Genomic DNA, 12,842 nt, shown 5'->3' on the forward strand with positions numbered 1-12,842 from the left:
ACCTACAACAGCATTCTGTAAGACTGCAGAAAGACTCTTTGAGATTGAAGACACACTGAGACACCTCAGAACTTACGGTCAAGTATTTGGTGGGTGATGAATACAAAGAGTACTCAGATAAGAGAACAAACTCACCTATTTCTCCATGTGAGCCAGGAGTACCAAAATGGCCGGAAATTCCTGGAATGCCCTTTTCTCCCTATCATATGATTGAAAACAAGCATCAGTTAGTGAAGATGAGGATTTATTCAACCTCCAAGCAGCTGACTTTGGAAATACTAACAAAAGGCTATTAAAAGTACCACTTTTGAGTTTCTTAGTACTTTATAGAGTAACCTGGCAGCAGTCTGTTAATCTAAATCAGTACCAACCAAGGGACAAGTTATGTTTGCAAAGGCTTACATTTAAAATTGAGGACATCCCATTATGAATATATAGCAGTGAGTCCTTGTGCTGGTTTTGGCTGGGGCAGAGTTATTTTTTTTCACAGTAGCCAGTTCAGGATGGTGGTTTGGATTTATGCTAGAGACACTGTTGATCACACAGGGATGTTTTCATTCCTACTGAACTGAACTTACACCATGTCAGGACATTTTTTTGCTTGTCCCTCCACCCTGCCAGTGAGCAGGTTGGGGATGAGCAAGGATTTGGGAGGGGACACAGCTGGGACAGCTGATCCCAACTGACCCAATGGATGTCCCACACTCTATGGCCTCATGCTCAGCATAAAAGGCAGGGGCCATGGGGGACTGGGGCGTAACAATGCTTGGGGATCGGCTGGGCATCAGCCAGTTGGTGGTGGGCAATAGTTTTCATTTGTATCACTTGTCTTTCTTGGGTTTTAATTATCTATCATTGTTATATTATGATTATTATTATTACTACTACTACTATTATTATTTATTGTTATTGTAGTTTATTTCAATTATAAAACTGTTCTTATGCAGAAGTTCTCTCACTTTTACCCTTCCAATTCTCTTCTCCCCATCCTGCTGGGGATGGGTGGGGGAGCAAGCGACCAGGTGGGGCTTAGATTCTGGCTGAGGTTAAACCAAAACAGTCCTGCAGTCCTTGGTTAAAAAAAAATCTTACTGAAACTTAAAGGCAAAGAGAACCTGAGAAAGGAACATAGTTTTTGTCTCTCTGAAATAAATGATGTCTATGAGTCCACTGTCAGGCCTTTTCTAAGTTTTTATTTCTTCCAGTGTAACTTATTTTGCAACCAGAGTGAATGACAATGAATTACCCTCTAGAAGCTAAGATTCCTAGGTTCTTTTACTGTTAGGTAAGTGACAGTGAGTAACTTTTGGCAGTGATGCCATTAAGTCCTGGGACAAAGAGAAAAATAAGCCCAACACTGAGAATAATTTTTACCAGCAGCTGTGGCAACAGGATCAAAGATCTAGAAGGAACCATCTGGGTCCTCACTGGCAAAATGCCGGCATATGAAACTTGGATGTCTCACAATGAGAAATTACTCTGCCTAATGAATGTTGGAGGGAGCAAGCAAAAGTATTTGATCTATTCATTCAATGCTTACGGCATTTTTATCTTTGCACTGCTGCTGTTCGGCAAAATTTCAAGGGGTGAATGCCACTTCCTGAGAAGCTGAATGCCAGCACAAGGACACCCTTATTCCCTCATGTGCATGAACTCACTCTGACTCCTGTGGTGCCAGGGAAGCCTCTGATGCCAGGAGAACCAGCAGGACCAGGATACCCTTTCACACCTGTCAGCCCTTTCGCGCCGATGTCTCCTTTCACACCAGCCACGTAGCTGGGATGCCCAGGGGACCCTGGGGTTCCTGTCTTTCCAGGAAGGCCTGGCATTCCCTTGCTACCTGCAGGCAGGGAAGAAGAAAAATAAATAAGGGAAGACTGACATGCAGGCTTGTGTGCAAGAAGTTTTCCTGCTACTGGCCTTCTCGAAACATGGCACCACAATGTGCTGTACAAGGCAACATACACACACACACCCACACCCACACCCACACCCACACCCACACCCACACCCACACCCACACTTCATCCCTCAAAGCTTTCCTTGGGGGTGACTGTGAAATGCATGAGGGAGCTCAGTTTCTGCTGTCAGAGACCTTGCTGGGGAGGCTGCAGCCAAGTGGTACAATGAGCAGGGAATATTTAATTTGGTAGCTGAGAAAAAGTACTAAATGAGAGTTCTGAATGTGCTTGCCTTATTTTTACTATGACCACTGACCTTTTAAGCCAAATAATCCCTTTGTGCCCCTTTCTCCAACGTCTCCTTTTTCACCTTTAACTTCCATCATCATGCTGGGCATGAGCTTTGGAGGTTCTCCTGGGGGGCCTTGATCCCCACGGTCACCTAAAGGGTAAAAAGCCCAACTATGTTACGAAATGCCAGCCAGCAGCACGGTCAGAAGAAGTGAACAGAAGAGTAAATTAGGAAAAAGGAATGACCTTGCACAAGCTACAGAAAATCCACTTGCATGAAAAGTAACCTGTGTCAATACAACATGGCAGTGGAAGAGTCACGCTTAAGAAAACATGAAAACTGAGTTAAACTTTTGTACATACAATCCTGGGAGTTGGAGCCAGACTCCTCTGTGATAGATAATTTATCTCTCAGCAAATCAGTTGGAAATCATGTGTTTATAAAAAAAGCCCCAAAATCATGGTTTATAAAAAACCCCCAAAACACATTGGAGAAAGCACAGGAAAGTAGTTTAGTTCTAGTGCAAAGGAAATTCTTAATCAAAAAGCCTTGGGCAAAAGAAAATATTTGGATTTGTGACCAGTTATAGTGTTCATTTGCTTGACTTTATGGTTACTGGTGATATCAGTAAATGATGTCCAGCAGAAGGGACCCATATAGACTCTATGAGTGTCTTTAGCTCTTTGTGGGGTGCAGAGACAGGCCCTTAACCCAGACCTGTCTCCTATGATTATGCACTGTCTCATATTTCTTCACCAAGAAGTGTATTTGCACTTCTCTTCACAGGGGCTGTTTTCACATATGTCTTTTGCTGAGACTGTTGCTGGAATCACTGTTCTGCAACCTCTGAATTGCAGACACTTTTTAAAAAAATACCAATCTCAGGGTCCCTAGAAAGAACATTTTGGTCTTGTGGCAAAACATTTATTTAAAGGTAATTGTGTGTAACCCAAAGAGGACTGAGTTAAAGCTTTCATTTCACCAACAATAATACCAGCTGAATGTTTGTGACTTTTAAGTTTTTAATAATGTTTGTGACTTTGAACTACTTAATTTTAGCTACTTAATTGCCTGTTTTTCTGAATATTTAACCGTCCTTACAGTGCAAATGGAGAAAAAAATCCAAATATTCTCTCCCAAACATCTTACGCTTCCTGGGAAAATGCTTTCTTGACTTCTGCATATGTACAGAGGTGCCCCTATCTGAGTTCAGATGAGTAATAAGATGTTTGTCTCCAGCCTTAAGTGTGTAAAGAACTAACCTTTCCTTGAGTCTAAAATCCAGGCCTCTTGGCCAGAGGCCCATGTGTGAAATAGGTGGAGGAATGTCTGAGCTAAATTTGACATGTGAAAAATGTGCCTTCTTCGTCTTTGTGTCCTTGTAAAATAGTTCTGCAGATGTGAAGAGCAAACACACTAGTACCACCCATAAGCAAATACCTTTGAAGCCACGTGCACCCTGTGAGCCTTTATCTCCCCGAGCCCCAAGTGGGCCAAATTCTCCTTTCATTCCCTTGATGCCTGGTCTTCCTTTTAGGCCTGGCATGCCTTTGAAACCATCAATGCCGGGTGAACCTCTCAAGCCTTTAAGAAAGAAGGGGAAGAGAACTGTTACTTCACTCAGATTTCTGCAAACCAAGTAAATGTGAACCAGCAACACATGACTAAAATGGTATGAAAACTTCAGTGCAGCAGAACCTATTTTTTGGGTACCTTGATGCCTACAGCAATCTGTGGGTCTGGAGCAAGCACCCAAGCTCTCTAAGAGGTAGTAGAGCTTCTGAGGTAGTGTGCTCTCAGGAGTACACAAACCAGCCTCTACTGGCCAAGAAGAGGTGTTGTGGAGATGACCAGAACTTACTGCATTCTTCTGAGAGATCCGTACAACCCCTCTCCTAGAGATGAGCTTGAGATATGTACCTAGTTCCACATAAGGTTTGTAGTCAGCCTGGTCTACATACAAATCATGGGTCTAGGACTGGCTGGTCCTTTCTCACCAAAAATTCCCCTACTTCTCTTTTCTAAACAAGAGAATGCTGTGTTGCATGAGTAATGCTAACAAACAGATCCTACTTTCTCTCAAATGAGAGCTGATCAGTACTCCAGAGCTAGTCTTGTCCTGTCTTTCCAACTGATGGAATTGCAACATGCATTTTTAAGCATGCTTTGTGCTCAGCTTGGCTTCACATGGAGTTGAACCCTGTTGAAACTCCCTGTGTGGAGTAGGCAGTGTGCATTACACACATGTGTTTTCTTGTGGCTGGTAGGTGAGACTCTCACCTTCTCCACATAACATTAGTGTCCTAAAGTCACCACTGAGGTCTTGTGTCTGGCATTGCTCAGTTCACAGCTCCCAGCTTTAAAAAACTTTGAAACCATGCTTGGGGAAACATCTCTTAAATTTTACTGAGGACCAACGGGACTAGGATGAGGGTGAGACTTTTAGAGAGAAAACAATAAATACTGTGTATTTTTTAAAATGAGAAGTGAAAACAGCCATTGCTCTTCTAAATAGGGCTGCATATCAGAAGCTAGCACTGTGCCAAGCCCAACATAGGAGAAAACAGGCAGTGATTTTGGAATATATTAGGCACATGACCCTAATTCTACTGTTTTGAATAGAGGGAGATCAGCAGAGAATATGTCTGGTTCATGTCTGCACAGAAAAGCTTTAATCAACTACTGCTTTCAAAGCAGCAGTCCAGAGCTCACCTTTATCTCCTGGGAAGCCATCCATTCCACTTATACCAGGGGGACCAGTCACACCACGTATACCTGGCAGTCCCGTGTGACCCATGTCACCTTTGTCACCAGACAGACCCTTCAGGCCCACAGGGCCAGGAAAACCTTGCTCACCATCTTCTCCCCTAGCACCAGGTGGACCTGTCATGTAAACGTGAGAACAGGGAGAGTAAAAAAGGTTTGGACATAGGTGATGATTTTATACAAGGTAGCTCAAGAGGGAGAAAACTGCTGTCCTACCAAATTCATATTGAAGCGGGGAAATCAGGATTTTTTTCATCAAAGAATTGCAGCAATTTTTGCAAAGATAAAGTAGCTCATCAACATGAACCACCTTTGCTATCAGTTTGGTTCCACACCCACTTGCAACAGGACCTTCCCCTCCTCTTTAATTTAAGACTTAAGCCCCTTTTCCATAATCCTACACTCCTTTGGTGGCTTCCTTTTTCCAGTCTGCCAGCAGCCAGCTCTGACCTGGCTTGGTAGGTGGCTACTGAAAGAAAAGCAGCAGCTCTGCCTGTGAAGATCATCCCCAAATTTAACTGTCTGCTGTGGAAACCTTACAGTTACCCTGCCACAGAGGAATGTGGCAAGAGGAATGACACAGGACTGCATTACTTCCTCACCGAGAGGTCCTTGAGAGCCAGGGCCACCATCTGGCCCACGGTTTCCTGGTGGACCTGGGAATCCATGTGTTCCTGGTGTTCCTGGTAATCCCATCAAACCAGGGAGACCTTGTGGCCCTGGATCTCCTTTGGGTCCTGGCAAACCTGGGCTACCATCCGCTCCTAAAAGACCAAAATTATGCATTAGAGAGCATCATATGTAGAGAACATGTTTTTATGCATTTCTTCTGTGTACACCCTAGGCTTCCAGGGTGTGTTTTTCCTTTGAAAATTCAGTGAGAACAGGAAAAGCAAATTAAAGGATTGGCCTTTAGATTTAAAATAAATGATGTTACCAGCAATGACCTCAATATTTGCATCAGATAGGTTGATTGACTCTTTCAAATTAATGGTAATGATTTGGCACCATGTGGATATACATGCAGGTCTCTTTCAGTTTTAATCCAAATATTTATATTTTAATCCAAACAATTCTGTTATTCCTGATCTCCCTGTCACATATATCTTAGTAAGAACTGAATCGAGCAGCTGACTGAACCAGTGAAATAATGCTATGTGTCTTTCCTAAAATTTTATATGCAGGAAAAGTACCATTTAAGACAGATGGTGGGATCTGTGTTATTGTTTAGAAATTTTCATGTCAAGTTGTTACAAGGCATTTCGGTAAGACTGATACAAATTCCTAAGCAAAAAGGCCCTAATTTTGACTTCATGACTGGGTGAAAAATTACAACTCTACCATAAATGAGTAAAGAGGGTGTTAAGTTTTAAAAAGATAATGCCTGCTTTTCATTCAGCTTGGAGAAGCAGCAGCATACAAATAGTACATGGCGTTTAAAATCCAGGTCAAGTGGATCTCCTACTCTTTCTTCAGGTTTCACATCAGTGCAGGTCCATTGGCTTGACTGTAGTTAAATGAGCTTTATAACTGTGGTCATTTAAAGTGGGTTTTCTCAAAAACAGCATACAGGCTTTAGTTTGCTATTCTGAGTGAAGTGGCAAAGGTGGTATAAAGGAATCCCTAGCCATTTAATGTAAAATTAAAAAAAATCATACTTGTAGAAAAATTCACTTGCTATCTGGAGCCATTCTGTCAGAACTGTAAAATAAATCAAGAACAGACAAACTAGTAATGCTTTTTATTTTCACTGTATTTTTTACTAATGAAAACTTAGTCCAACAAAAATGCTTACAAAGAGGGTGCAAAGTCACACCATATTATTTTTTTCAAACAAAATTGGATTTCGTCCCCTCTTCAGTCATGTTAGTGATGTTTTTTGCCTTTTCTCAAACTTGTTAAAGGCCACAGAGTTGCTTTCATCCCTTTTATTCACTCTGGGGCTCTACTGCAGGTGAAGCCAGCTCTCCTCACTTCAAATAACTCTGAGAAGATGATGCTCTTCTTTATTTTCATCAAAAATCATGAGAAGGATATCCAGAACTAGTTTCTGTGATAAACCTTGCTTCAAGCCAGTCATACAATTACTACTCCTTTCTCAGTTCCACTCAGGGGAAGGGGGTAATCAGCAGTCCTAAATTTATTTATGGGTCCAAATGCAATTGAAACTGTGTAGCAGGGTATGCTAAATTCCCGCATGTGCTTTTAAAAGTCCTTCACAGAGTTCAGAGAGTGAAAAAATCAGATTTTGTGGAGAAACTCAGTTTTCTGCAGGGATTTTAGGGTATTTTTTATGGTCTGTGAAATAACAAACGAAAATGAACACCCTGAAGTTACAAATAAGTATATAATATTATCTTTTTCTTATTTGTGAGTGCCCAAAAACTGTCAAGGTAAAATAGCTTATTAGCAGCTACCTAACTCTATGTCTTCTTAGCTAAAATTTACAAATTCAGCACTACTGCAGCGTGCTTATCAGCAAAGCCATGCAATTCCCAGACATTTTTGGTGTGGGAAAAAAAATCTCAAGTATTATTGCTCTATGTAAGTGAAAAGGATACTAGCAATACCACCATTCCCTTAACTACAGGGAAAAAAATTTTCAGTACATCTGAAAGCGACAAAGACGAGCAAAGTTTGGTTCTCTGCTATCCTCCTGTAGGTGATTTCATGTAGTGTGGAGGACAGCTGAACATAAGCAATGGATCTCCAGAAGTGTTCAGAGGAGCCAGGCAGGTTGGCAACAGCTGGCACAGAAGTGGAAAGAATGGGAGATCATAAGGCACTGGGAATAGATAGTGAAGTCATCAGTACCTCTGATTCATCCTAACATGGTCTCTTCCTACTCTCACATCCCTACAATTTGGCTGCGTTTTAATCACACTCTTAAGCAAACCTTTCTTTATTAGAAGAAGCTGTTACCTCTAGCTCCTGGTACTCCTTGGTCTCCTGGTGCACCTTTCAACCCTGGGAAGCCGGGGAGGCCGACATCCCCTCGGGAACCTGCTGCTGCTCCAAAAACATCACCAGGAAGGCCCTTCGGTCCTGGTGCTCCTGGAGCTCCGGATTTTCCTGTAAGGCCTGGGTGTCCCTGCAGTCCAGGTAGCCCATTTGGGCCTCTGTCTCCCCTGGGTCCAGTGAAACCTATAAATAAAACAGGACTAGGCATCACAGACTTCACTACAAATGCTGGAGTTCAAATCCTAGATATACCGACATGATGTTCCCATCACCACAAATGACAAGGTAAAGGCTTCTTGTGGACTGGAAAACTGGAGCTGGACTGAAAGTTAAGCCCAAGCAGTGGCGAAAGATAGCACAGAAAACTGCAGGGGATTGCTCCCTGTGGCCTGGGAGCCATATGGGAGCCCTAATTTAGCAATCAGAGCACTCTGTGGAGCTTACCAGGGGAGATAGAGGTTCATGGTCCTGCCCTATGCTGCACAGAGCCATGTTGTATGATGCAACCCTTGGTGCATCAGGATGCACCAGGGCACGCACCAGCTCTTCTTTTGTTTTCTCTGTTGCTACTACAGATGCTGTAGATGAGTCCACAGAACACTGTCAGGACATGTACTGCCTGAGGGCAAAGCACCACCTGGCACTGGATTTGGGAAACTTTGCAGCACTTCAGAATCTGTGAGGATTTAGGACTTTGAAATCAGATCTTTAAAAAAAATTTCCAGAGAGCTCATAAATTAAGTCGCATCAATGGCTTTTGTAAAGGGGTACAGAAAAACCCCCAAGCAAGTCATTACCCATTTCTCTGACCAAATAAACTTGGTCAACCAGAGGGAAGTGGTAGTTTCTGGAGGTAATTCCTGTAATTCTTGATGGACTGACTGATGATTTGTGAACATACACACCCACTGCAGCTTATATGTGCATGCCACTGAATGAATCGTGTGTGCAGTGGCACACACATAGGCTCATTTATACTAATGTTGGAAAGAATTAAATGGAAGTACTAATACTACTAATTTCTTCCTTTCTTCATCATCATTATAAGTAAAGTGCACTTGGAATCTGAAATATCTCATTATTGAATTTCTTTTTGAGAATTTAATGAATTTTTATCATCACATTTATAATTCTGAACAATAAAGCAGATTGTAAAAGGTTGGCATCTACGAAATTTTTCATCATCATGGAAGTTGCAAGAAATACTTCTGGATTTGAAAAGTAATATTTTTGTCTAATGGCTTATTGATTCAATGTAGAAGGGAAGATAAGTGAAAATGTACCTAGAATCAAGTATTTGTGTTTAAATGACTTCAGTAAAAAGGTCAAAAGTATATAAAGAATGACTATTTATTTCAAGATACCTGGAGGACCTGGGAATCCTTCCCGACCTGGATCACCTCGTGTACCATTAAGTCCTGGGTAACCCATTGGACCTGGATCACCTGGGAATCCTCTTGCACCTTTTGCACCTAAATTATATAAAAGAAAGTACGAAAGTGTGATCTGTACAAACAAAACAGAAATGCGCACATAATGTAAAAAAAAGGCAGTAGTAAAAAAAAAGGTAGTAGTAAGTATCATCCTGAAGTGTTTCTGGATGCAAAGATGAAAACTTAAAAAAATTATTAATAGGGCTATACAGTAGCTCTGTAGAAGTATTCAAGATCCCAAAACATGGATTAAAAATCTAGGTTAAGTGCTTTTACAAACATGGATTAACCTGACTTAAAGACTAATGGTATGAAGACTACTAGGGTAAAGATAATTAGTTTCATGGACTTTTGGAGCTTTTCAATATTTTGTAAATTAAGGCTTTTAGATTAAGGTCAAAAGGCAATGTCAAAAAAGAATGTTCACAGAAATGGGCACAGATGAGATGCTGTAGGAGGAAAAAAAATTTCCTTTCCCTGCTGAACTGATCACAGAACAAGAGCAGACTGGCTTAGATAACCAAGAAGCAGAAATGTAAGGCTAAAGGTTAGATCTAATAATCCCTCACAATGAATACAAATTAACTAGCCTACTTACTATATTTGTAACATTACAGGTCTAGAGATTTCCTAGTAAAAGAAAGGATGTGCCCAGAAAAAAAAAAAAAAAGGATATGCCAGTTCTTTAGGCACTGACCTCTTGTTCATACTGATTTTTCTCCTGACAGCTAAAATGATACCCCCTTTCCTTGTGATACAGTATTTGACATTTCAGTAAGGGCAAATATTACTGTTTTTTTAACATCTCAAAACCTGCAAGCATTTTGTAGGATTCTTTTGTTATGTTTCAAAAATTAAATATTTTTTCCCTGCAATAGTTTTATTACACAAGTCTCGTTAATCCACTGTATTACAAGATCAAGACTTTTGGTAAAGTTCTTTGAAAATAATTCCTGGGAAATGCTTTGTTCCACTACGCTCCCCAGCACTTTGAACTTTATAAGTTCCCAGCTCAGGCTTGAAGGTCAACAACATGCTTCAACATTTAAAATTGTTGCTTAGCATCACCATGAATTACAACTCATTTATTCATTACTGAAAGCAAGTTTCTCTCTATCCCTAACTATGACAAACCAAGGGAAATATCACTTAGATTTGATACTTTCTTCCACTTTAGTTTTCTGAAATTTATACTATTTAACTATGATTATTTGTAGTTTTAACTATCATTTGTGAAGGGGAGCAGGAAACATTTTAAAAAATGAGAAATAAGGTGCACATAAGCAGCCAATGCAGTGTGCATAATATTTCACTGTGCTCTAAAGGACTCTCCAGTGCTGCACAGGACGAATTTTTCTCTCCTTTATATGAAAAGTAACTTCTCAGAAAGAAATCAAAAGGAAAATTTTAGGCTTTCAGGTCTCAATGAAAAACTCCAATGTGCCTCTTACCCAAATGGAATCTTGGTCTTGTTTCCCATCTGCAATAACTGGCTTTCATTAATTCTGTTCAGTATTGCACTAATTAAAAAGCCATGTGAGAGAAAGAAGATGCAGAGGGAAACTCCATTCACTGCTTACCACATATTTCAGTAAGTCAATACGTGATGTTAGCTGGTGTACCAAACAGCAGCATGAAAAAAAAAATTATTTTGGCAATGTAATGTTTGGTTTGCAAATATTTTAGTTGTTTGAGACAGAAAACAGCTTAAAATTTTTTTTCAACAGCATTTGTGTAGACCTTGAGACTCCTGAATAACCAAGATGTTTGTGTGTGTTGCCAGGACTTTCAAAAGAACACAAGGACATGAGGGTGGCTTGATACGCCGTGTGCCATTAGCACCTAGGACACCGAGAGACTTGACTGTCTACAGAGGAACTCCGTGCTGGCTGAACACAAGCTGGGAAATCTTGTGGACAAACCACATCACTCCAAGCAGACAATGAAAATGGTGTAAAGGAGGTGCTGGTGCTTTTGTGTTGGTTTGGCCAATGTGGGTAGGTATGATGCTCCAGACAACCCAACTGACACAACTATGAACAAAAAGAAGCTGTGAAAATGTGTCCTTTTCCTCCCAGGCTTGTGGTTCCAGAACTGCCTCTGGAACTGACTGAAAGGCAGCTATGAACAGTGTTCTGCACTGGGCTCTGCAAGGGGCCCTTCCCAGGTTTTGGAGAGAGAGGATAAAAAGCAAGTCTTTAAATTACTAAAGCATGTAAGCTAACAAAGGCAGAGAAAGATTTGTTAAAGAGCCAACCAAAAATACAAAATGTAAAACACATGAAACAGCATAATTTGTGTTGCAGCAGTCTTATAGCTGGGAGTTACATCTGACTGTACTCACTGAAAGAAAAACCTTCAAGCTCATATGAATGAAAATAAACAAATCATATTCAGAAAAAACCTGCAAATATTGCAAAGAAAACAAGAAGCCATGATCCTACCAACAAACTTAGGCACCAGCACTAAGGAAACACAGATAGTCCTTCAACAGAGATAAAATTTTTCCTTTTAAGATGCATTAGTCTGTGATAAATCAACTAATCAATCCATGTATGTCATAATAAACCTTGTGCTGAAAAAAAAAAGAGCTTGACCTTAAAATTTATGCTCCAGATCTCTAAACTTGGCTTAAGCACAGAAAAAGATCCATCAAGAATTTTACATTTACCAAAATCTGAAGGACCCAGCTATGTTTTTTGTCAGTATCTTTACAGCTGGTGATGAGAAGGATTTATTGAAAAACAGTTTTATTGCTTAGGCTGGGAGTCCATAAGTTTATAGGAACTATCAGTGCTGGTCAGACATTCCCCCTTCAAGGTCAGTCATTATGACCACCCAGCACACCTTGCCCATGTGTCTCAATTCCATCTCACACAATCCCTCGGGCTCTGTCCTCACCTCCTCTTCCTCTTGGAAGGAGGTTTGTCACTATTGATTCAGGAACAGGGGTGAGGTGACATACAGACTCCAGGTCTCTTCAGACAGCTAATCCGAGTTTATTAGAAACCCATTATTTTATACACCGTTCTGATACAGGTGGATCTGACTGGTCATTTAATCAGCAGCCTGTCACTCCATTGGCTAATTAAGAAGACACCTATTGGTAAACATCTTACGAGAAAACAACTGTTCAAAACACCAACTGCAAGATTGTTTTAATTCTTTCTCTCAGCCTTCTCAAAACTCCCCAGAACAATTCCTGGGAAAGTTTATCTGGCCTCTCTCTCTCTGACTAAACTGTCACATCCATGGGTCCCCCTTTTTGTTTAAAGGAGGAGGGGCGTTTATAATCCCCTTCGGGGCCCTTTGCAGGAAGGAGAACAAACACAGCTCAGAGGTGGGGAGGCCCAGGATGACCAGATGGCCCCTCTGGGCTAGGAGGGACCAGCTCTGCAAGGCAGGTGTGCGTGGCTACAGACAGAATGGCTGTGTTGTGTCAGCCTGGCCCAGACACTGAGCCGCACCACAGACTTTGGGCTCACTCTT

At 41.1% G+C, this 12,842-nt stretch overlaps 1 protein-coding gene across 2 annotated transcripts in view; it reads right to left on the reverse strand.

The window, feature by feature from the left end:
• The window catches only part of COL4A2 (collagen type IV alpha 2 chain), a 140,662-nt gene that overhangs the window by 14,694 nt on the left and 113,126 nt on the right, over window positions 1-12,842 (reverse strand). For both annotated transcript variants that reach the window (XM_038131692.1, XM_038131701.1), the window contains exons 28-35: window positions 9,285-9,392; window positions 7,882-8,103; window positions 5,562-5,723; window positions 4,906-5,076; window positions 3,634-3,777; window positions 2,218-2,343; window positions 1,659-1,840; window positions 136-199 (exon numbers count right to left, since the gene is read on the reverse strand). In XM_038131692.1, the coding sequence (XP_037987620.1) occupies window positions 136-199; window positions 1,659-1,840; window positions 2,218-2,343; window positions 3,634-3,777; window positions 4,906-5,076; window positions 5,562-5,723; window positions 7,882-8,103; window positions 9,285-9,392 (1,179 nt within the window). The remainder of the gene's footprint in view (window positions 1-135; window positions 200-1,658; window positions 1,841-2,217; window positions 2,344-3,633; window positions 3,778-4,905; window positions 5,077-5,561; window positions 5,724-7,881; window positions 8,104-9,284; window positions 9,393-12,842) is intronic.

This window comes from Motacilla alba, chromosome 1, assembly GCF_015832195.1.
Source record: "Motacilla alba alba isolate MOTALB_02 chromosome 1, Motacilla_alba_V1.0_pri, whole genome shotgun sequence".
NCBI classification, from domain to species: domain Eukaryota; kingdom Metazoa; phylum Chordata; class Aves; order Passeriformes; family Motacillidae; genus Motacilla; species Motacilla alba.